This window comes from Artibeus jamaicensis, unplaced genomic scaffold, assembly GCF_021234435.1.
Source record: "Artibeus jamaicensis isolate MK-2021 breed Jamaican fruit bat unplaced genomic scaffold, CSHL_Jam_final contig_3109, whole genome shotgun sequence".
Lineage (NCBI taxonomy): Eukaryota > Metazoa > Chordata > Mammalia > Chiroptera > Phyllostomidae > Artibeus > Artibeus jamaicensis.
This window is the reverse complement of record NW_026521716.1, coordinates 1,402,636-1,427,534: the sequence shown is the minus strand read 5'-3', so window position 1 is coordinate 1,427,534 and position 24,899 is coordinate 1,402,636. Positions and strand designations below refer to the sequence as shown.

At 58.5% G+C, this 24,899-nt stretch overlaps 1 protein-coding gene across 1 annotated transcript; it reads left to right on the top strand.

Annotated features, from left to right (window-relative positions):
• Positions 1–13,695: 13,695 nt before the first annotated feature.
• LTO1 (LTO1 maturation factor of ABCE1) lies at positions 13,696–20,106 on the top strand. Its single transcript, XM_037135405.2, has 5 exons — positions 13,696–13,843; positions 15,327–15,432; positions 16,343–16,413; positions 19,623–19,740; positions 19,953–20,106. The coding sequence occupies exons 1-5, from the start codon at positions 13,794–13,796 to the stop codon at positions 20,019–20,021; spliced, it is 414 nt and encodes a 137-aa protein (XP_036991300.1). The 5' UTR covers positions 13,696–13,793; the 3' UTR covers positions 20,022–20,106.
• Positions 20,107–24,899: the final 4,793 nt, after the last annotated feature.

The following is a 24,899-nucleotide window of genomic DNA, read 5'->3' as shown; positions in this document are numbered from 1 at the left end:
TGGACCGCTCGTCTATGAGGTGCCCCACCCCCCAATACTTCTAGACCCCGCCTGACGCCACACAGTTGAAACAATGATACTATGTTCTCTACCCCGTGCCTCCTGCCTGGGGAGCCCTGTCGCCCTGCGCGCCCAGCCCCCAGCCCCCCTCCCATCTGGCAGCCAGCAGTTCCTTCCTTGTGTCTGTTTCTGCTTTGTTCGTTTATTTTGTTCTTTAGATTCCACGTGTAAGTGAAACCATACGCTGCTTCACTCGGCACTGTACCTCGGGTACACTGCTGTCGGTGGTGAGATTGCATTCTTTTTTATGGCTGGGGGGTGTTCCATTGTGGGGAGGACCACCTCTTATCCGCTCCTCTACTGACCAGTTAAAGGGGCTTGGGTCTCATCCCATAGGCTTCTGGCTGCTGGCCCACCGCCCCAGGCTGGGAGGCAGGTGGGTTAAAGAGGTCTCGGTTAACCAGCTAGTGCTGGAGGCTGGGGTGGGCCCGGTGACCCTTCCCGCTGGCCGCGGGTTTCCCCTTCCCACCTCTGCCGGAGGCTGGGTGGCCGAGGCGCCGTCTGGGTCAGTGAAGTTGTCAGCTGCAGGTAACAAACCCCGAGGGACAGTGGCCTGCCTAGGACGTCCCACTCTGTGGACTGACATCTTCACTGGGGGCAGGTGCTCCTAGGATGAGCAGTGTCCCCGGCCTCTCCCCCAGATGTCATTGTGACAACTAAAACTGTCTCCAGCAGTCGCTGCATGTTTTTGAGGGGTAAAGCGCCCCCGAGTTAGAAGCACTGTCCTGGCTGAGCCCAGTAGCAAACCCAGAGGCTGTGTGTGTGGTCGCTGCCCAGCGATGCCTGGGCTGCATTCTCTGATTCTCATGGTGTCCCCACTCGTGTGGCCTCATGGGCCCAACATGGCTGCTGAGCCCTCCGAGATCTGTGTTCCAGGGCAGGAGAGGGGCAATCTGCGGGCATTTCCTGGTTACATTGTATCAGCCAAGATTGGTCGCAGGACCATCCAGCTCAGGACGGACTGGGAGAGCACTGTTGGTGGGGCACATGCCACGCTCACATGGGGGGTCTGTTAGCAAGGAAGAAGGGGGCAGCGGGTGACGTGGGGGTGGCAGACAGGGAGGACCTATATCCTACATGCAAATACAAGTCATTCGTGGCCTCGAAAGGGCGGCTGGTGGCAGGTCTTGTGGGGGCTGCTCAGTCCCGAACAGCAGCTGCGGTGTCTGCACCAAATGCACCTGTAACAAAATGACAACCGAACACACACGGGCGGGACAGCAGTTCTCTGGTTTGGATGTGGTTCCATAGTTAGTTAAGACGTAACCCGTGGGGAAGCTGGGCGAGGGGACACGGGGCCACTGTGTGCAGTTTCCTGAGATTCTATAATTGCTTCAAACTAAAAAATAGGAAAAAAACCCAACTGGCATAAAAAGCACAAATGCCGCCCGCACCACCCCCGGGCCTTCCCCTCCCGTCCTGGGGGAGTCCGCCCAGGAGGCTCAGGTGGCCCCGGGCCCCAGCACACGTGCCTCCTGCCTTCCCCCTCCCACCCAGCCCCTCTGGCCTCGCAGACCCTCCTCCCCGGCCAGTGCCCAGTCCTTCCTGGCCTCGGCCCACACAGGGCTCCAGCTCCCCGACAGACCGCGGCCTGTCGGAGGCGTGCGGGGGGGCTGGGGCGTGCCCCCCGCAACACTCTGGAACCATCCTTGCACACATCCCAGTGCACAGCAGCCGGAGTTTGTCTACCGTGTTGTCGCTCTAGAGCTGTCCCCTGAGAAACCCCAGAAATGGGGGCTCAGAAGGAGGAAGAGGACTCTCTCTAGGCTGTGGGGGCCAGCCGTCTGAGGTCGGGGTCCCCCGGGGCCGCCCTCCCTCCGGAGGCCCTGCGGGAGGGTCCTGCCTGCCTCCTCCGGCTTCCCGGGGCTCCACTCGTCCCTGGGCTGGTGGCCGTGTCCCTCAAGTCTCTGCCTCTGTGGCCACAGGGCTTCCCTCCCCACCCCCACCCCGTGTCTCTCCTCTCCCCTGATGTAACGCTTGTCACTGGATTTAGGGCCCATGTGGGTAACATCTGCAAGGACACTTTTTCCAAGGAGGCCACAGTCGCAGGCTCAGGGTGTGGACAGATCTTTCGGGGGCCGTTGTTGAACCCACTACGGAGGGGCTGACGCAAGTGGAATTGCTGGCTGGAAGCGTGTGCATGTTGAAAACCTTCCCAGAGCCTGCCGACCGCACCCTGCGCTGGCCCAGGAAGCGCCAGGGGACCGCACGCTTGGGCACAGGGTCAGGCTCCCGTGACTATCACAGCTCAGCTTCTTCAGGGGGGCAAAGGGAGGGTGTGGTGACGGGCCAAGAGTGTCGCCATCCGAGGGCTGTCCACGGACCCTGGGACACCAGCTCAGGCTGGGAGGCCCTATCCCCGGGCGGGCGCTGTGCCTTCCTCCCTCGTGAGGGCTGGCGGGCCCCTCCCAGGCCCTGGCTGAGGCCCGGGGCAGGCTGGGGCTCGGTGGGGCCGCCCTCTTCACTGTAGTTGTCCCGACCCGGTGGGTCCCGGGCCCCGAGTAGCATGGGGGACCTCAGGCTCGGCTGAAGTCTGGACCTCAACACGAGCCCCGGATGGAGTGTGAGAGCTGGGGGCGGTGGGGCCCAGACCGAAACAGACTGACGGGCAGAGCTCCGATGCCCACGCTCCCTCCCCGGGGAGGGGGTGGGGGGGGGCAGGCTCCGTAGTCTCGCTTCTCCCGTCAGAACTGGGGACCCGTGGGACCCACATTTCCTTTTCCCCACCTGTGGTACCTGAGGGCTCCGAACGGACCGGGCGGTGGCCCGGGGCCTCCTGCCCTGCTTCCAGCGAGGGCTGGGTAGGCAGAGGCTGGCCGGCCGCTGGGGGGTGGTCAGTCCCGGGGCTTCAGCAGCCGCCCCTTCGGAGTGGAAACCCGCCCAGGGCCTCAGTGGTGACTCGGGTGGAAGCCGTCTGCAAGGCGTGTTTCTAAGAATTACACGTGGCCCTGGCCAGCGTGCTCAGTGGTTGGAGCGCTGCCCTGTAACCAAAGGGTTTTGGGTCATCCCTGGTCCAGACGCCCGCGTATGTGACTCTTAGTCCTGATGCCTGTGACCCCGGTCCCTGCATGGATCCCTGGTCTGGGTGCTACCAAGGCAGCCAACCAATTCTCACCCTCTCTTTCTCTAAAACAAAACGAAACGAAACCAACCAACAAACAAAACAAATGAAAATGCCCTTGAGTGAGGATTAAAAAAAAAATGAGAAGGGTGGCCTGGTCCCAGCGGGCCAGGTCAGCGGGCCGGAGCGTCCTCCTGACAGGCCACAGTGGGTGCCCGCCCGGCGCGGACCGTACGGGACCAACCAACGAACCCATCGGTGAGTGAAACAACGAATCGATGTTTCTCTCTCAAGTCAGTGATTTTGTAAAAAAAGGAACACAAGTAATAATAACCCAAGAGAAGGTCCGAAGCACAGCAACTTTTTATCATTACCGTGGCGTCCCCACCGAGGAAACGAAGGTTCGGGAGGGTGGCCCCCAGCGCCATAGGGCAGGGCCCGCCCAAGCTCCCCCGCGCTCCCCGGCAGCGGGAGCAGGTGTGGCCCCGCGGAATGAGAGTGACTGTGGGCGCGGGCCCAGCCCCAACGAGGCGGCAGGTCCGCACCCACCTGGCTCGAGTGCTCATCGGATGGTTGATCCGCTGCCTCCCCGCTGCCCATTCGCTTTGGTAGACCTCACCCCGCGCCGGGAGAAAAAAGAACCTCAAATCCTGGACCCGGGGGCGTGCCGAGGAGGGGAGCAAGGTTCTCTCCATCTGTCTGCAGCCCGACATGAAAATGTAGTAGGAATTTACTATATTTACAGTATTCGTTCGTATCTTTCTTCCCCGCGGGCCAGGATCCTGGTCCTCCCATTTTACAGATGGGCAAACCGAGGCACAAGGGGACGCCCTCCCCCTTCTTGGGCCCGCATGGCGCGAGGATCCCGCATCCCCGGAGCACAGCCGTCCGCTGCGCCAGCACCTCGCCCCGAGCGGGGCTGCAAAGACCAGCATGCTGACGGCGCGCGCCGCTGGGCCCCCGCAGCCGCCCACTGCTCCTGGGGTTCGGCGGTGCAGGAGCCCGGCCTCAGCCCGCCTCCCGGATGCGGCCCCCCGGCTGGGGAGGGGCTATGCCGGGCAGGAGGAGGGAATGGCTGAGCCGACTACACGAGTCTTCGGCTCGGGGAAGGAGCCCAGCGAGGGAGAGGGTGGAGCTCCCCGGGCTGGGGCGGAGTGGGGGTGCACTAGCGCGGAGGGGAGGCCCGGAGAGGGGCCCAGGCTGGAGGAGGCCGCCGCCCTGGGGCCCAGGCACTGGAGGCGCCAGCCGAGGTTTCTAAGGAAAAGGAAGGGGCGTCCCCCACGTGGGGGCCCAAGGGCCCCCTGCTCGAGGCCCGCGTTGGGGCCGGAGCCGAGCCGGGGTCTCCAGGCAGGAAGGCCAGCCGGCCCGGGCCGCCCTGCCTGCTCCGCGGTCCCGCCTCCTCAGTGTGCCCCCAGCTCCGGTCCCGTTTTCGTGAAAGGACTTTGAACTCTGGCAAGAAAAGCCTTTACCGGTCCCCTTCGCTATGAAGGCGACGGCGGGCTGTGGGCGAACACAGCCCGGCAAACAGCCGAGATGCCCTCGGGCCCCTCCGCTCTCCCCAAGGTGGGGGTGTCCACGCAGCCCCCGCCACCTGGGTGCCTTCGCTTTTCATTCAACACCCGCCCGGTGGGCGTCTCCTCCGCACTGCACGCTGCACTGTCGGTATCTGCTGATACTACTCAGATGCCCCCCCCCCCCCTTTTCATTTCAGCCTTTGTTGAACTTGAAAATCTCAGGGAGAAACTGTTTTCTGGAGCACAGGGCACTCCACGTGGCCAGCCTTTCTTTTCCCTGCAAGCAGGCAAGGCTCTGCCCCCGTGAATCTCGAAGGAGAGTCCCGAAGATGGGTGATTAGCTGCTGGGGTGCTGGGGTCACACTGTCCCAGAGCCCCCAGAATCTCAAGAGAACCCCCACACTCTAGGCTGGGCCAGTGCCCGAGGAAGCCAGTGGGAGCCAACCCTGCCCCGCGGCCCCCAGAGCACCTCCTTGGGGAAGGGGCTGAGAAGAATCCACCACGAGATCTGCGGGGGACTCTGACCCCTGCTCTAGGGGTCAGACTGGGATTGAAAGCCTGAAAAATGCCTCTTTTCCCAATGGTGTCTTCATTTACTCAGGAAAAACACAGAAAGAGAGGGAGGTTCATTTCCTGGAAGTGAGTTGTCCTGTGGTGGCTTAAGACCGTTGAAATCGCTCCCCGCCATATGGAAGGCATCTTGGCTTCATGATAAAAACAAACAAATCAAAGAGAGACTGAGACTAAGGATGCCCCTGATTTCATTCACCCGTCACCTCGGAAAGCGGGGCTCCTGGGCTGTGATGGGAGGAGGCCCCAGGTCCCCCGCGATCCCTTGGAGACATGATCAAAACCTCTGGGTTCCTGGCAGTTTTCTTCTCTAACCACCAAGGGAAGCAAATACCACCTTCCGTCTTTAAACTGCCTTTTTATTTGTCCTAATAAAAACGGGCCTGTTTCCAGGTTAACAACGATACGTTCCACGTCAGGTTTGATTTGGTTACTTTTGGAGGCCGCCTGGAATTTTGCTGCAGATGCGTTTCTCCCTTAAATTTTTATTCGTTGAAAAAATATTTCCCCCCATTGATTTGAGGGAGAGAGAGACATGGGGTTGCTGTGGCACCCATTTACCACCCTCTGGTTGGTTCTCGCGTGCGCCCAGACCGGATGTGGGACCCGCAACCTGGGCGCATCGGGGCAACGCTCCAACCAGCTGGACCGCCCAGGTAGGGCTGCAGGTACACTTTTGGGAAAAGTTTTAAATCAGTTCCAGTAAGTGAACACTTTTCAATAAACTTGGATGCATTTGGGGCTTCCCCGTAGTTGGTCCATCTGGTTTTCTTTGAACCTGAACAAAAATACGTGAAAACCCTGTTTTTTAAAAATGCTTTATTTCTTAATATAGTGAGTCCTTGGAAGGTGATTACGTCACCTGCTCTATAACTTTCGTTACCAATTAAACATTTCATAGCAGCTTTTCGAAAACACTGGGATAAATACGGCCAAGGCAGCTTTCACAGGAACCAAAGACTGAACCTCGGAGAACTCTTTCTGGGTAGTTTCTCTTGCGCCCAGACAAATGTGTCATTTCTTACTCCATTCGGTTAGGCGGAGAAATGTCAGGACCTACACAAGCAAATATCACAACTGCTTTTTCAAAAACCGACACAAAGAGAATTACTTCAGGTTTTTCCCACCTACTTTTTATGTTAAAAAACGAGTCACCAAAACAGGCACCAAATTTGAAACATAAAAGGGGTTCGAAATAATATTTGCATTTCAAAGCTCTGCATTTTCTACCTTCCATGCCCTATTTTTAAAGGATGGTTCTTATTTGAAAAATAAAGCACCTTGCAAATGCGGTACCGAAAAATCCGAGAGAACACTAGATTTTCCCGCTTTACCATTAAGACAATATAGTTCAAAACCGTATTTAAGAAACCCAACCAAGGAACCAATGGGGTTGGGGAAGGATCTCTCCAAAGCTATATTTTCGAATTTACGGTTTGAATAAGTAGTGTTGATTTATGTAGCACGCATAATCTTTCAAAGCTTTGCACAATTTTTTAATCCTCACCCAAGGAACTGTCTATTGATTTTTTAAAAAATGTTGAAAGACTTATTTTTTAGAGAGAGGAGAAGGAAGGGCGAAAGAGAGGGAGAGAAACATTCGTGCGTGAGAGACCCGTTGCCTCCGGACGGCGACCTGGTCCGCAGTCCCGGGCCTGTGCGAGAGACCCTTCGGTTCCCACGGAGCCGCACCAGCCAGGGCTGTTTACTGATCTCTGACAGTGAGAGAAAGAGCGAGATGGATGGGGAGAGAAACAACGATTGGTTTCCTCCTACATGTGGGCCGCCCTCCAATGGAACCCACCACCTAGGTGCGTACCCCAACCTGGAATCGCTCCCACAACCTTTTAAAAACTTTTTGAAATGAAAGACTTGTGCATTTCCAGACGAGTTTTTATGTCCATGGGTTTTATCTCGTAATTGTTCTCCCCCCTTCACCACGTACCCGTTATCAGATGCCCAAAGAAATAACTTACTTTCTTTTCTTTCAGCTGACAAAGTTTACGGTGGAAGGATGTATCTTATATATGTGATAATAAGAGAAGAATTTCCTTATACGAAATATGTTTGGAATAGAACGTTAAGCGGCAGGAGAAGGACGTGAAATTATACACGCAGGGCAGAGCTAAAGCACACTTACAGTCGTGAGAATGTGAAACAGTTTATTCTTGTCTTATTGATTATTATCCTTTTTATCTTCACCTACAGACATGCTTAGTGGGTTTTTTTTTTTTTTTAAAGAGAGGCAGAGAGAAAGAGAACTTCGACGCAAAAGAGAAACATCGAATCTCGTTGCCTCCTGTATTCGCCCGACCGGGGATCAAACTCACAGCCTAGGTCCGTGCCCGGACCAGGGACACACCGCAGACTTTTGGTGTTTGGGACGACGCTCCAATTAACTGAGCCGCACGGCCGCAGCTTGTATTATTATTTATTAGTTATTGTATTGTTTTCCATAGGAACAACTGTAAACCTACTTTTGCCTTACCCTGAAACTTGTAACAGAACTTCCACCAATTATTGTTATCATTATTTTAACATTTTTTTATACTCACCCGAGGATACTTTTTTGTTGCTATTAGAGAGAAAAGGAGAGAAACATAGATGGGATAGAGAAGCATCTCTATTAGAAATAGAATAGGTAGTTGACTGGCACCTACTCTATCGGCGCCTCCTCTAGGTGACCTGCCTGACCACGCCAAGGCCAGAATCGAACTGCAAGGTAGGTATGTGCCCCAACTGGGAATTGTACCCACGAATTTTGATTACCAGACGATGCTCCAATCAGCCATGCCACACTGGCTAAGGCTCTGAGATTATTTTTATGTGAAAATATGAAAGAAACGATGTCACAGAATTAGTAAAAATTGCTCTAGTTGGGTGGTTCATTTGGTTGGGACGTCGTTTCTGGGTGTCTTGGTTGGTTGGAGTGTCATCCTGTGCACCGACAGGCTGTGGGTTAAATTGCATCAGGGCACATACCTAGGTTGCAGATCGATCCCCAGTCAGATATGCACCCCGGCGAGGGCGAGGACAGGTAGCCTGGTCAGGGTGCGTAACCCGGTCCGGGATTGCACGGGATGGGATGTACCCCGGCTGCGGCACACGCGCTGGTCTGGGATAGTACCCTGGATCGGGCGCGTACCCGGTCCGGGATCATACCCAGGCGGGACACGTACCCCAGTCCAGGAGCCCCGTATCCTGTCCTGGAGGTATATCCCAAACCAGGAGCGTAACCTGGTCTGGGCACGTACCTGGTCGGGGCATACCCTGGCTTGGTGCGTACCCGGTCCAGGATCTTACGCAGGTCGGGCGTATCTCAACTCAGGAGTGTATCCTGTCCCGGGAGTGTACCCTGGTTCGGGCGACCCGTATCCCAACTCGGGAGCGTTTCCCAAACCGAGAGCATACCCTGGTCCAGGTGCGTACCCAGTTGGGGCATACCCCTGCTCAGGTGTGTGCGCCAATCCAGAATTGTACCCTGGCTCAGTGCATACCTGATCCGGGATCGTACCCAGATCAGGCATATCCCGACTCGGGGGCATATCCCGTCTCGGGAGCTTGTCCGGGTCCGCGAGCGCCGTATTCCGACTCGGGGGCTCAGGGGCGCATCCTGTCTCAGGAGTGTAACCCGTCTCAGGAGCGTGTCTGGGTCCGCGAGAGCTGTATCCCGTCTCGGGAGCATGTCCGGGTCCGTGAGCTCGGTATCCAGACTCGGGAGTGTATCCTGACTCGGGAGCGTATCCCGTCTCGGGAGCGTGTCCGGGTCCACAAGCTCGGTATCGGGACTCGGGAGCGTATCCCGTCTTGGGAGCGTGTCTGGGTCCGCGAGAGCCGTATCCCGACTCGGGGGCTCTGGGGCGTGTCCCGACTTGGGAGTGTATCCGGGCCCAGAGCACCGTATCCAGACTCGGGAGCGTATCCCGTCTCGGGAGCGTATCCCTTCTCGGGAGCGTGTCGGGGTCCTGAGCGTCATATCCCGACTTGGGAGCTCGGGGGTGTATCCCGACTCGGGAGTGTATTCCATCTCGGGAGCGTGTCCGGGTCCGCGAGCTCGGTATCCAGACTCGGGAGCGTATCCCGACTCGGGAGCGTATCCCGGGGAGTCGGGGTCCGGAGCGTCGTATCCCGACTCGGGAGCTCGGGGGAGTATCCCGACTTGGGAGTGTATTCCATCTGGGGGTCCGCGAGCTCAGTATCCCGACTCGGGAGCGTATCCCTTCTCGGGAGCGTATCCCTTCTCGGGAGCGTGTCGGGGTCCTGAGCGTCATATCCCGACTCGGGAGCTCGGGGGTGTATCCCGACTCGGGAGTGTATTCCATCTCGGGAGCGTGTCCAGGTCCGCGAGCTCGGTATCCCGACTCGGGAGCATATCCCGTCTCAGGAGTGTGTCCAGGTCCGGAGCGCCGTATCCCGACTCGGGGACTCGGGGGAGTATCCCGACTTGGGAGTGTATCTGGGTCCAGCGCACCGTATCCTGACTCGGGAGCGTATCCCGTCTCGGGAGCATGTCCGGGTCCGTGAGCTCGGTATCCAGACTCGGGAGCGTATCCTGACTCAGGAGCGTATCCCGTCTCGGGAGTGTGTCCGGGTCCGTGAGAGCCGTATCCCGACTCGGGGGCTCGGGGCTATATCCCAACTTGGGAGTGTATCCGGGTCCAGAGCACCGTATCCCGACTCGGGAGCGTGTCCGGGTCCGCAAGCTCGGTATCCGGACTCGGGAGCGTATCCCGTCTTGGGAGCGTGTCCGGGTCCGTGAGAGCTGTATCCCAACTCGGGGGTTCGGGGGCGTATCCTGTCTCGGGAGTGTGTCCGGGTCCGTGAGTGCCGTATCCTGACTCGGGGGCTCGGGGGCGTATCCCGACTCGGGAGTGTATCCCATCTCGGGAGTGTATCCATGTCCGCGAGCTCGGTATCCCGACTTGGGAGTGTATCCCGTCTCGGGAGCGTGTCCGGGTCCACAAGCTCGGTATCCAGACTCGGGAGTGTATCCCGTCTCGGGATCGTGTCTCAGTCCTGGAGCGCCGTATCCCGACTCGGGAGTGTATCCCGTCTCAGGAGCGTGTCCGGGTCTGCGAGCTCGGTATCCCGACTTGGGAGTGTATCCCGTCTCGGAGCGTGTCCGGGTCCGCAAGCTCGGTATCCAGACTCGGGAGTGTATCCCGTCTCAGGATCGTGTCTCGGTCCTGGAGCGCCGTATCTGGACTCGGGAGCATATCCCAAACTGGAGCATAACCTGGTCCGGACGCGTGTCTGGTCCGAGCATACCCTGGCTCAGCCGCAAGCGCCGGTCTGGGATTGTACCACAGCTCTGTGCGTACCTGCTTCAGGATTGTGCTCAGATCGGGTGCGTACCCGAGTTAGGGCGCGTACCCTGGTCCAGGAGCCTATCCCGGGTCAGGTGTGTACCCCCGGTCTGGGATTGTACCCTAGCTCGGACACGCACCCCGGTCCAGGAGCGTACCCCGGTACGGGCCGGTGCGGGAGGCAACCGATCCATGTTTCTCTCTCACATCAATGTTTCTCTCTCTCCCTCCCTTCCTCTCTCTAAATGCAATACAAACATCCTGCAGTGAGGATTTTAAAAAATGGCAAAAATTTATTGGCAGCCACGGTTTAGGGAGAGCAGATTTGTTTGCTTGCTTGTTTTGCCCTTTTTTTCAACATTCCAAAGGTTTTGTGATTTTGTTCAATTATGAAAAAATCAACTAAAAATAAAAAGACACTGTAAGAACAAACTAATGCAGTCTATTTAATTTAATCTTCCCCAAAATATATTTTACTGAGTTTCTTTATGCTGAAAAGAGAAACTCACGTTCACTGCACAAACACGAAGGAAACAGGAAAGATGAAAGTTTAGTATTGCAATTCTAAAATCTAGATCAACTCGAGGTTAAGGAGTTGGTGTACTTTCATTATTTCTAGCAACGTAATTGTTTGATGTAATTAGAACGAGAGCCGATGTAGTTCGTTTGTTTCCCCTTAAACATCAGGAGCGTTTTCATTTTCCGTGACGTTACTTTTGTTTTTGGCTGTTGCCTACGAACCTTCTGTGTGTCTGTCCTACGACCCCAAAGGAGCCATCGTTTTACTGGAAGCTGCTTTCTTCCCCTGGCTTTTACAGATTATGCTGCAACGAACATCACTCTGCAAAAAAAAAAAAAAAGTCACTTTTCCCCCTGATTATATCCTAGAGATGAAATCCTAGAAGGGAAAGCGCTAGGTCAAACGTAAAAAACAAAACAAAACAAAAAAACTTTAAAACGTCCTTCCTATATTTCCTTGCTGCCCAACATGAAGGTGGCTTTAACTTACGCATCTGTGGGCAATGGCAGTATCTTTCCATTCCAACAAAAAAAGAATTTGTTTTAAACAGTGTTCAAAGGTAACACCTGCGGTTATCTGTAAGGCGGTCGGTCTTGCTTTGCGGTGGACTGCCCTGGCCGCCCCTGTTCTTTTTCGTTTTCCTTCATGTCAGGGAGCATTTATTTCCTGTCCATTTGAGCAAGTTCTGTATAAGAAATCCATGAGTTCTTTAGTTACAGTCTTCACGACAAACACACCCCCAGGTTGTTCTTTGGTTTCTAATTTTATTAGCACATTTGGAGTGTGGAGGTCTGCATCGCTGTGTAAGAAAGGTTTTCTCACACGAAGGTTTTCCCTGTGTGGTTTTCTCCCTGGCTTTTCCCGTATTAAAAATGCGTCTCCGCACTCCCCTGGATGTTCCACCTAGATTATCAAATGCCCACTAAAAAGTTGCCCTTGATTGTCTGGAACGACTTTAACGAATGCTGTGAGACATGAAAGGAACTCGACTTTTCCTCACTAATTTCCCCATTATAGTGGCCGATGTATGTTCCTTTCTCTATTAATTTGTGCTGCTTCTTTATATCATGCGATCAGGTTTTACGTCTCCTAGCATCTCCTCCTGGGCCGTCGTTCTACTCTATCTCATTTATCTGCCTCTTCTGGAACGAACGCACTGCAATATTTCAATCGATTCGTATCCAGTATGACAGGTTTTCCATGTCATTTTTTCAGAAACACCTTAATTATTCTCGTCAGTTTATTCACCCAGATGAAATTTAGAATTACGATGCATTGCCCCCCCACACCCCCCCCCCAGATGGTGTGGAATTCTGGTTGTGTTTGTTCCTACCCAGGGTCCGGGAACGTCGGTAGTTTTCTGCACCCAGATCCGTCTCAAAGCTTATTTCTAAGCAGTTTATTGTGACCATTGTGAAGCGGACTCCCTGCCCTTCCTGCCTGGCCACCATTAATTAGTGTTAGAATAACAGAAAACAAGTGCTTTCTTTGCTCAACTCTACAACCGGTTCTGAGGATGTCTTCGACGCTCACTTTGGGAGTTCTACATGGGCCATCACACACCTACAGACAACGATGCTTCCTTCTGACTCTTGGGCTTCTGTTTTCTCGTTTTATTGCAGGGGTTAGGCCGCGTAGGGAATGTTCGGTGGGCACCAGTTTTTGTCTCATTTTACGGAGAAAGAGAACGACTCTAACAGTCCCCCCCTGCGTTCCCCTGCCGCCGACAGTTTGAAGCGCCCTTTCAAAAATCGTGTTTGGAAAGTCTTTCTCACGGAAAGGACGATTGGTTGAAGTGAAACTCTTGTTAACGATGCTTTAAAACGCGGGAATGGATGATGGTGCCTCCTGCGGGAGTGGGGGCGCCGGCTGCTCTTCCTCACAAACCCTGCAGGACGGTTGGATTCTGGACTTTGCATGACTTATGAGTTACTCTGCTTTTGCTTGAAAAACAACAGCCGGGGGAGGAAAAAGAGCACAAAAACTTCTATTTCCAGTTTTCGAATCACTTAACATTTCAAGAGCGATAGCAACATTTCTCAGTGCCGGTCCGGCCAGCGTTAGGGCAGCCGCGCTGCTACCCTGATGCCTCGGCGGCCTTGCGGCTCTTGAGCCAAGGCCCGCGGACCCTGGGTTACTGGCAACGTGGACTTGGTGGCATTTTAGTCTGGGGTGTGCAGTCCAACGTTGCTCTGGAAAGCGTCCTCCAGCTGTGGGTCGGGGTCAGAGAGCACGTGGGGCAGGGTTCCACGGCCACCCGGGAATTGCCCTTGCTGGAAGCTTTCATCTCAAAATCCCTGGGGCAGAGCCAGCTGGTCCCGACCACAGTTTCTTCCCGAGCCTCTTAAGGCACTTGGGTTCCACTCGCTGGGCTTTGTAACCCGAAAACACGGGCCACACGCCCACCTTTGCAACCACCTAGATGCTCTCCCCTGGGACCTGAAGGCCCCAGTGCGGGGGCGGGGGGAGAAGGCTGCGGGGGCGGGGGGAGGAGGCTGCGGGGGCGAGGCTCCTTGCCCTCCCAGCCCCGCCCAGTGCCGTCCCAGCGCGTACATTCTGGCTTCGCTCCTGCACTTAATGGACCTTGCCGCATGCCGTCCTTACCCAGAGTGCTTCGCGCAGCCGTTCCCGGAAGTGGGCTTCACTTTCTAGGAAGCGGTGAGTCTGTGTCTGGGCCTCGCGTGGTGAGTGGCTGCTGTGGCCGCTCTGGCCGCAGCGCCCGCTGGCGCAGCTCGCGGGCAGGGTCGGGCCGGGCTGCCGCCATGGCCGGGAGTGAGGACCTGTTTGATGCCATCGTGATGGCGGATGACAGGTGAGTCCTTGCCCTGTCAGGTCCGCTCTTAGCTGTTGGGCTGCGGTGGCCGCTCGGGCCTGGGGTCCCGCGGGCGTGGGCCTTGGAGGAGCGCTCTGTGGCCCTGAGGGCGGCGGACACGTGTGGGGCCAAGACGCTATTGATCCTTTTTCACCCCTCGGCCGCTGGGGCGGGCGCCACACGTCCAGCTGCTCCCGCAGATCCTCCTCCCCCGTCCACGGCTGCCCCCAGCAGCTGCTCGGGCTGATGACTGCCTTCCTCCAGGGACGCCGGCTGGGACAGACCTTTGCCATCTGGACACTGCCCCTTTTTCTTGTTCCTCCGTGGTGGGACATACGGCAGCATTCACTGACGTGCTGATAAATGTGTCAGACGTCACCCCTTTCCCTTCTGAGCCCCTGGGGAGCGCCTGGGGCGGTGACCAGGGAGGCTGTGAATTGCTTTGTGCCTCTCTAAGACAGCAAGGGATGCCAGCCAGTCGCTGACGTTTATTTAGAGCTTATTGTGACTCTGACACGGACTGGAGTGTTACCTCCCCTTTATCGATTATAGTAGCTCCTATTAATCAGCCTGCCTTGCAGATGAGGCAGAGCCACTGTCCAGGGTCACACAACCAATAGGCAGGACCTACAGAGCCTGCCTTACTCCGACTCCAGCCAACTCCTTTCCCCTTTGTTGACTGCAGTTATGCTGGTGTTGTTTCTACTCCCAAGCCCTCGGAGTCAGAGCATTTACTGTACTGCACACGCCACAGTCACTGTACCCTTTGCGGTGATCTGATGGCATTTATCTCTGTTAGTCTATTCGGACGTGATGAAAGGCTCTGTGTGTCTATCGCAGAGTTCTATGGAGGAGTGGGCTGAGTAGTGTCTCTTATAGACTCACAGGACTTGGGCTGCAGACTACAGTCACCTGAGAGGTTTCAAAAAGTAGATCCCTGGGTGGTACTGCAGACCTACTGAGTATCAGGATAAGGCTCTCAAATGTGTATCTTTGACACTTCCCTGCATGTTTCTCGGGTCCCACGAGGTTAGGGAATTGCCAGCAAGCCCATGCTCCTCTGCACAAGAGGCACGCTGGGTGTTGAGAGGCAGAGAGGCTGGCTAGAGGACAGACTTGGGGCTGCAGCAGGGATCGGAAGCTACACTTTCTGACTTAAGTTCTGTCCTTTTTGCCCTGGCCAGGGAGCTCCGTTGGTTAGAGCATTGTCTGGCCACACCAAGGTTGTGGGTTCGATCCCTGGTCAGGGCACATATGGGAAGCAGCCACTGAATGCATGGATGAGTGGAACAACAAATCAGTGTTCCTCTCTCCTGACCTTTCTCTCTTTCTAAAATCAATCAGTAATAGTAAAGTTAAAAAGTACTTTTTCTACTATTCTGGGTCTTGTTTTGCTGAGTCTGGGTAACGGGAGAGAAAAGTGTTTCCGGGAAGAATACTCTTTAAGGCCCCGTTACTTGATCAAGCTTCTCCTCTGACACAGGTTCCGTGGGGAAGGGTATCGGGAAGGCTACGAAGAAGGCAGCAGTTTGGGTATCATCGAAGGAAGACAGCAGGGCACGGTGTACGGAGCTAAAATCGGATCTGAGGTGAGTGGGAGGCCCGTTTTGAAGGGAGTCTTTTCCCGGCACAGTTTATAACTTCTTTCGACGATCGGAGGAAGACTGGTTGAGCCGGCACTTCAGGCCCCGCGTGGAGAGCAGACCAGGCAGAGTGTTGATGGAGCTGACGGTGCGTACTGCTGGCAGAGGTGGTGCCCGTGCATGCGGCTGGGGAGAAGAGCAGCCCTCAGTCCTCCCTGTCCATCTGTGCGCCCTGGTGCTGCCTGTCTTTAGCCAGCAGGGTCCTCACCCAGAGGATGGGTGCTCAGTGTCACGTGAAAGTACTCCGTTCCCACGGAGGGTGGAGTTCCGTGACTTCTCCTCTCTCCCGCCCTTCGTCCTGCACTGGCCCCCACTCACGGTCAGCTGGCCCTGCGTACACGGACTAGGCAGCCTCGACTATTTGGTGTCTGTTGCTGCAGAATGAGTCACCACACAACATGCGGGCCTGAGTCAGTGGACGTGGGCCCTCACCTGATTCTGAGGGTCAGAGAGTGGGGTCCAGAGCCACTGAGCTAGGCGGTCATGGCTCGGACGGCGTTGTATCAGCTGGGCCTGACTAGGGCCGGAGGAGCCGCTTGCGAGGTGAATCACCCAGCTGGCATTCTGTCTATGGACCCGCCCGTGGGGCTGCTGCAGTGTCCCTGTGACACAAGGCAGAGGCGACGCTGTCTGTCACGTCCAGCCCCAGACGCGTACTCTGCCTCTCCCTTTGGTGCCCTGCAGGCACGCTGGTTGCCTCAGGGCCCTGGGCGGAGCAGCCTGGGGGCTGGCCGCCTGACCCGCTGCCCAGCGCTCAGCACAAACATGCCCTGGCTGTCCCACGTAGAGACCGAGATGAGTCAGGTGTAGGTGGCTGCTTCTTAATTTTGCTCTTGCATGCTTTGTGGCTTCACAGATCGGATGCTACCAGGGCTTTGCTTTCGCCTGGAGAGGCCTCCTGCACAGCTGCGCAACCGAGAAAGACAGGTAACATTGGAGCCTTCTTCCTTCCTCCACACAAGGGCCCTGGGCAGTCACTGTCTCCGTCTCCTTGTCTGGAACCTGGAGGACACGAGCAGTGAGCGTTTTATGGGATTAACAGGAAATAGCAAGGTAGTTCTCCCTTAGCTACAGTTTCAGGCAGTCTTGTTAGTCGTAGTCTAAAAATATTAAGTGGTAAAATTCCAGAAGTAAACAGTTCATGCATTTTAAGTTGTGCATACTGGGAGTGGAGCCCCGTGATGAAATCTCACGCCGTCCTGTCTCGTTCTGCCCAGGACACGGGTTGTGCCTGTGTCCAGCGGATCCACGCTGTGGACGCTCCCTGCTCTTCACTGCTGAGTAGCCGCCTGAGGGCGGCCGTCCTGCTGTCTGTCTCGGGGCTTGTGTTCACTCACCCTTATTTTACTTAGTGATGGCCTCAGAGCACAAGACTAGTGATGTTGGCAGTTTGGATACGCCGAAGAGAGGCTGTGAAGGGCTCCCTTTAAGTGGGAGGGTGTGAGTGCAGACAGCAGAAAACAGTGTATGTGGGAGTCAGTACCAGCTGCAGTTTCAGGCCCCCGCTGGGGGTCTTTGAATGTACCCTCCCCATGGGTGAAGGGGAACCACCGTAAGTACTAAGGCCTGGGCATGCGCACGGTGGCTGGCAAGCCCTGGTGTTTTCCTCAGGAGGTCCCGTGTGCCCAGCCTTTCTGGTGGCACCAGAGTGAAGGGTGGCCTGTGGGTCCCTTTTCAACACAGTAATGCAGAAAGGGGTGGTGTCTGTGTCCGAAGCGCCGGAGCAGCGGGTGCGGGAGTTGCAGTGTGGCCGGCGCTGGGGAGTGCAGGCCTCATCCCACCAGCTGCTGGACGTGGCTGCCTCGGTCTGGCCGTGAGATCAGCGGGTTTAACACGTGCTTGGTGCTCGGAAGCACCGAGTGCCCGTTGGCTATTTTAGGCCGTTCTTAACTGGGAGTGCCCGCAGACGTCCCGCGACCCTGCCGCCTGTGTCTTTGTTCTGAGGCTGGAAATGAGGCCTGCAGTGAAGGGCCCCGCGGTCTGGTTGTCCTGCCTGGCTGCTCGTGGACCTGAGGCCCAGGATGCTGTGCATCTTCCTGCTGTGTGGTGGCCTTGCCTAACCTGGGAAGGGTGCAAGGACAGCGGGTGTGGGAGCAGAAAGGCGGCAGTTCGTCCATGGGACTCGTCATCTTGTTTGAAATGGCTTGAGTTTCGCTCTCAGGCTTGTCTGTGTCCCTGGGCCCTTCGTCTGCATGAGTAGCTGGAAGCTGACGTGCTTCCTGCGTCCTTGGGGGCATTTTTCTCTGTGGACTCGACGGGAGTGCAGGGTGGCCTGTGGTCTGGTCGGAGTCGTGACTGGCAGCCTGCGGCACTGCTGGGTCGCAGGCAAAGCCGAGCGTGGCCCTCCACTCCAGCCCGTGCAGGGACGAGGGCAGGCACACTTTTGGAGTCCTCCATGCATCTCCCCGGCACCAGGTCTGCGGACCTGGAGGCACGCGGCCCTGAGCCCCACACCCAGCGGCTCCAACCCTGGCCCAGAGCAGGGGCTCCTGTACCTGACCTGTGCGTCAGAGCGTGGGCAGGCAGATGCCCCCACCCACAGGCAGTGCCCGGGAGCCTTGGAGGCACAGCCGGGAGCCTTGTCTTGGAGTGAGAGCTGGCCAGCGGTGGTGTTGACAGGCCAGTGTGGCTTTGGAAAAGTGGAGGGAAGCCGAGGGTCTGCCGCTGCTCTATACCCAAGTCAGGGCCCTGGGAAACTCCTGCCATCGCTTCTTCACTCCGGAAAATGGGCTGTCACACCAGTGGTGCCACCGGCGGCAGCATCTCAGACTGAGGGCTGGCGCCCTGCACTGCTGCCCGCAGCCTCGAGATAGACTTGGAGGCGCTTCTTGGCCTGCGAGCGGCCGGGAAAAGCCTCACGTGGAGCACGGTCTGCCTGGGCTGAGCGCCAGGGCTCCACACCAGGGCTTGGGCAGCCCTAGTCTTGGTCCTCCAGCCCCGAGTGGTCCACGCCCTGCCCACAGCGCGGCCTCTGCCGGGCGTGTCTGGAGGGGCTGCCCTGACGGGGAGAATACGTTGCCACTTGCAGAGTTGGAAATGAGTGGTGCTCTGCTTGTCGAGTTATAACATAGCCATTTCCCACGTGTTGGCCCCTGCCTGCCATCTCCCTGGAAACCCGGGGCTTTGCTGCCTTAATTAGCCTGCTCTGCCCTTTCAGCGTCCCACACTTTCTCAGAGAGGCGGCCCTCCTATCCCGCCCGAGGGGTTCGCCCCGGCAAACTCCCTCACTCGTGTATCTAAACCCGCAAATGGAGCTGGTGCGCAGGGAGTCCTGGCCGCTTTGAGTGCCTGTGGATTCGTGTTAAGGATGCGTTCTTTGAAATTGCCATGAATCCAATGCTAGCATAGTCCTGCACTCAGCTGACCCGGCGTGGCCCAGGGGAGGGGCCCCTCAGGACCCTTGGGGGCACATTCCCCAGATGTGCACACACGTGACTGTTTTTGTGTCCCTCTCTGCCCCCTGGAGAGAGGCTTGGCCTGCAGAGCGCAGCGGGAGGCGGGGCTTGCACTGCCCAAGCGCCCACTCGGTCTGGGGTCTGGGCTCTGCGCTTGCCGTGGGTTACCTGTGGTCTTGACACTTGGGGAGGCCCCTGTTGACCCCACTTCACCCGTGAGGGCGCTGGGTAGTGGTCACACCCAGGGCTGCTGCCCCTGCAGCGCCGCCCAGCCGCCAGCAGAGCTCCGTCTTCCTGGGAAGGTGGGCCGGGCTGCTGCAGACACCGCTGCCGCCCTGCACGGCGAGACCAGTGTCCAGGTCCTGGGAAGTCCCCAGGTCCGGGGCAGGCTGGGTCGGGCCCAGCGCACTGCCCTGTCCTGTTCTGCCTGTGCTCGAACCTGTGACCTAGGGGAGCAGCGGCCAGCGTGCTTGGTGGGGGGCCTCAGTCTCCCAGCTCCCAGGCCAGGGCGGGGGCACATCTGTCCTCTCGGTGCACACTGGAGGCGTGGCTGTGGGCGAGAGTGTGTTCATTTGTACGCCGGTAAATGAGCGTGCAGCATACTGAGGAAGTGAGTCACGCGGCTCCTGAACTCAGCCTGGAGCGCGCCCCATGCTTTCAAGTGAGTGATCACATTCTGGTTGTGTAAACTGAGCCCGCATGTGCGGAGGACTAAACACCGTGCATTTCTGTGCCTTGCAGCAAAAAGGTGAAGGTCTTAGAGTCGCTGATCGGGATGATTGAGAAGTTCCCTTACGATGACCCCACTTATGCCAGACTTCACGAAGACTTAGACAGAATCAGAGGAAAGTTTAAGCAGGTCTGTTTACTGCGTGTTTCCTTTGGTTGGAGTGCAGGCCTGGGGCCTGCGTGGCGTGTGGTCGTGGTGCCCGTGGTGGCCGGTGCGGAGAGAGGGTCAGGGCTTCTGCGAGCGGTGGCGGCGGTGCGGCAGCTAGAGACGCTAGCACTCTCGTTCGTGGGTCAAAGTCCACAAGGTTTAAAACCAATTTTTTTCTTTTGTGTTGTTCTCAGCTTTGTTCACTACTAAATGTCCAGCCAGACTTTAAAATTAGTGCGGAGCGTTCCGGACTTTCATTCTGAAGATGACAGGTGAACCGAGACGAAACACGAAGGAACGGTGTCCGTGTGTGCAGTGTTTAAAACTGCGATTAAAGGAGAACCATGACCGGCTGTCCCTTGTTCTGGGGGGAGGGCCCCAGTGTGGCCAGGGAAAGGGCTCCCTCCCGCGCCCGTGGCCTCACCCACGTGCTGCACGGGCCTGTGCTCTGTCACGCCCTTCGTTCCAGGGTGTGGGTGCAGCCCTGGCAGAGCCCGGACCGGCGTGTGCATTTGGCCCGGAGTCCGCCGGCCTGGCCGGGCCTGCGCAGTGGGGCAGGCCTGGCTGCTTCTAGCCGGGGCCCCGCCCAGGTCGGACCCCCTGAGCCTGGGCCCCGCACTCAGGGGCAGTTGTGTGAACACCGGAGCAAGGGGTTGTTGCGTAGTGAGGGGTGAGGGAGGGCGTTGACATCTGCTGACCCTGGAGGCGGCCAGCGCTGTGCGCGCCTCTCCCCGGCTTTATTTACTGCCCTCGCAGCCCACGAGACAGGATGTGTTGTACCGGCCCAGGAACTGGGGCCCGTGGGCACTGGCCGAGAGGAGTGGCCAGTAGCCCCAAGAGCCCGGCTGCACTCCTCGCCCACATGGGGCCAGGACTGCGCTGCGTTGAAAGTGGCCGTGGGGGTGCACAGCTGAAGACTGAGCGTGTGGCCGCCCCATCCCCCCCGCAGGGTTCCGTGTCTGCCACACTGCAAGGTGCCCACAGCAGGGAGAGAAGTGAATAAAGAGGGGGCCACGAGTCGGCTCCTTCCCACAGCTGCCCACACCGTCTCGGTGAGCTGTGCTCCTGGACGCAGGCCTTGGCCCCAGAGTCACGGAGACCCCAGCAGGGAGTCCCCGGGGGTCCACGTGGCATCCCTCACTCTGTGCCTGCCAGGTGCTGAGGCAGAGGACGCGGCTCAGTCCCTGGCCTCACCCACAGCCCGAGGGCCCAGGCGCCCTGCTGGGCACTGCCTACCCCGCTGGTCCTGGAATGCAGACCACCAGGGCTGTCTAGGGCCGGGAGTCAGGGGTCTGCCCTTTCCTCGGTGGCCGTGTGTGTCTTCTGTTACCTGATCTGATAAATGTATCGCTTTTATTATTGGAGACACAATAAATAGCATATTTTAAAGCAAAACTTAGTCTGGGACTATTCATAAGGCGACATCCAGCCACCGCCATCCTCCCTGGGCGCAGAGGACAGGGGATGGGCAGCTTCCCGTCTGTGAGTGTCCCCGACACGTGCAGGAGCCGTGTCCAGGCAGGTCCCGTTCCTGCAGACCCGGCCCAGTGCTGGGTACTGATCCCTCCCGCCCACACGCCCCTCCCTGCGCCCCACCCCCAACCGCGGCCTTTCCAGAGCAGGGGTAGAGTGGTGGGCAGGCAGCCACACCCTCTTCCACTCCCCACCGCCGGGCGCTGGGCTGCCCTGTAGATCTCTGGACGCTGGACTTGAGACACTGGACTTGACCTGTGCCCGCCTAGCTCCCTCCTGGAGGACTGGACCCAGCCTCCAGGAGTCCCTGGCCGCCCCAGAGGCACTCTGATTCCCGCACAGGCAGGGCCATCTTCCCGTCCCTCGCACCCCGTTTGAGGGTACGCCTGCCCGCCCCTCCAGCGAGTGAGGTGGTAGAGGAAGTCTTCTGGGGGCTTCTGAGAGAGTATGTCTCTTTTGGAAGTTGTCCCTTGGGGATGTGACAGATTGACCAAGGCAACTTACAACCCAGCTCCAGATGTGGCCTCCCCAGGGTGCGGCGGAGCCGGGGCGGGCGATGGTGGACCAGGTCTCCGAGGCCGTGTGGGCAGGCGCCCGATGCCGGTGTCCTGCTTGCCCCCCTCCCCCCCCCCGTGTCCCGTCCGACCCCGTCCTGCGCCCCCGGCTCTCCCGCATGCCGTCCAGGGTGGCCGGAGTAGAGTGGCCGGAGTTCCGGGCCCTTCGGGTGGGCGTCGTCCCTTTCCAGGGGGTTCATAGCTGTCGCGGGGCCCTGGCCTGCTTCCTCCCTCCTGCTGCCAACTCCCAGCGTGTTGTTGGTCTACCCTCGCCAACCCCACACTGTCCCCATCCCGGAGGCCAGGGGCCGAGGCCCCGGTGTCGCAGGGCCGGTCTCCCCGAGGCCTCTTTCCCAGGCGTACAGACGGCCGTCGCCTCCCTGTTCCCGCAGGGTCGCCTGTCCATGGGTCGCCTGTCTATGTGCACCTTCTTTTTTTTTTTTAAGCTTTATTTATTAATTTTTTAGAGAGAGAGGAGGGGAGGGAGAAAGAGAGGGAGAGAAACATCAATGTGTGGTTGCCTTTCAAGTGGCCCCCGCTGGGGACCTGGCCTGCAACCTAGGCATGCGCCCTGAGTGGGAACTGAACCAGTGACCCTTTGGTTCACAGCCCACGTTCAATCCACTGAGCTACACCAGCCGGGGCTCTGATCTCTTTTAAGGACAGCCCTATGGGGTTGGAGCGCACTTGCTTTTACCTTGTCTCCACGTGCAGCCCCGTTCCAAAGGGCGGGTTGGGGTCAGGGAGCCTGGGGACAGCCCCACCTACCATAAGCATCCTCCCCCCCTTCCTCGCCCGCCCCGCCATCTTGCTGCCTGCACTTGGGACTGGGACTGGGGAGAGGAGCAAGCTGTTTCCCTAGGAAGTTGAAGCCACTCCATTTTGTTTTTCCGCAGTGGAAGTGGTGGGGAGGGAACGAGTCGGTGCGCCTGGTAGAGCTGCTCGCTGGGGCTCCCTGGTGGCGAAGGGAAGCGCCTGCCCCCGGGAGCAGCATGAGCTCCTTCCTAAGTGTCCCAGTCCCCTACCCGCCCTGCCCTCCCTCCACTGGGTGGTGAGAAAGAATGAAGAGATCTGAGGGAGGGGTCGGAGTCTCCCTGGGTGGCACCTGACCATCCCCGCCCCTGAATTGTCCAGTGCCCCCGTGAGGCGGCCGTGCCCCGCTTCCCAGATGGAGGCGCGGAGCCTCCGGTCGAGGGGTGTGCAGCGGGTGTGGCGAGTGACCACCCTTGGGGCTGCCTGCCTGGGTGCAGCACTGCTGGACGGGAGCCCCGCTTTTCCTCTGCTCACCTGCTACCGGCCCTGTAACCAGGTTCTGGTCCCGGTGGCCTGAGGCTAAGACAGTGGGTGGGCTCACAGAAAAGAGTCCCCGACACTGCTGTCGGCCACTCACCGAGGGGTGCCCAGCAGGAGTCTGGAGCTAGCCTGGGGGCGTTCAGCTCTGCTGGAGTGTTGGGCCAGAGAAAAGGGGGGGACTGTGTTTAACAGTCACCAGACACAAGAGTCCTACAGTGGAGGGCTTGAGCCCCCCGGGGCAGCTCAGCGGGAGCTTCGCAGCCGCCTTCCTGAAGAAGGGGCGTGGCTCCTTCTCGAACTTCTGCAGAGCTCTTCCTCTGTGGCAGATTGAACTCCTCAGCAGACATGGAGGCCCCTGCCGGTCTGTCCCCGGGGCGCCCACGGCCCCTGCGAGGTGGCCACGTCTCCCTGGTGCCCGTTACCAAGTCTGCTGGGCCCTGGGTGCCGGGGCCGTGGCTCCACCTGGGGCGGTGCCTGAAGGGGGTTCTCTGTCCGTCCACGCGGGAACGCAATCCGCTCACTGGGGAACCTCAGCCCCCGTCCATGTTCACTGAGCCGCGGACTTCCTGCGTGCGAACTGCTGGCACCCTTTCACCTCGGGTTTTCAAACATCTGCTGTTTCCGGTGGGTGAGCGCCCCGAAACAGCAGGTGGTCCCCCCTGTGGTGGGCGCCCAGACCCACCCGCTGTGGGCTGAAAATGCTGAAGCCCTAGCCCCTGGGACCCGTCGGCAGGGCCTCATTTGGAAGCAGCCTTTGCAGAAGGGTCCAGGCAGTGGACGCCATACGAGATGAGGCAGGCACTTCACGCAGTGAGGCTGCCCGTGGGGAGAAGACACGTGGAGAGAGCTCACTGTGAGGACAGACACACAGATGAGAGACGGCCACGTGCACCAGCGAGGGCGGTGCTTCCTCTGGGGGTCTGTCTCCGAGCCCGTCCCAGCCCCTCTGGGCGGCAGGTGGGCCCCAGGAAGACGCAGTCACCTGCTGGGGTCCCTGCTGGCTCCGCACGGAGGCCGCTGACTTGGAGCCTCAGACACGGTAGGCCCAGTCCGTGGGAGCGAGGAGGGAACGTCAGCTGTTCCAGGAGGGAGCGAAATGTCAGCTGCTCCCCTCCCTCCTGCCATGGAGCTGGGCAGGGGGACTGCCCAGATGTGGCAGGCCACCCTGGGGTCCAGGGTGGGGCACCCTTGGGGCCAACCGTTCGGCTCTGGGAGCCTGTGGCGGGGAGGCCTGTCCCAGCTCCCTGAGCTGAGAGTCGGGAGTCGTGGACGCCACTGTCTTTGAGAGGCTTGAGGCCGCCGACTGAAGCCAGCAGTCCAGGGCCTCAGGGTTCTCTTCCTCGTCCTCCTTGTGAGCGGGGGACGCTCCCCCGGATGTGGCTGGCTATTGTCTGCTGGGCCCTGGTGTGGCTCCAGGCCGGGGGGCGCCGCGCCGGGGCTGTGGGAACGGATTAGAGGCCCCGCTCCTGCCTCCTCTCCATAAACTCTGATCAAAGACATTCCTGGGATGACAGAGCTCTGTGTGCTCTGGGGCCGCCCAGCGTGCAGGGCCTGGGCGCTGCTGGGATGGCCTCGTGGCGTGCCCACTGCCCCCGCCAAACGCAGAGCCCGGCAGCAGGCTTCCAGGAGGCTCCGAGGGCCGAGGGCCATGGGTTATGGGGAGGCTGGCGCTGCGGCTGCCCTCTGTGGTCCCGGCGTGGGTCTGTCTGGCCTTAGCTGGGTCCCAGGCCTTTCTGGGTCTGCCTGGTCCGCTGGGGAGCCCTCTGCCCCCACCTCCTCACCAGACCGAGTCTGCCCCCCACCTGCTGGGCCAGGCAGGGC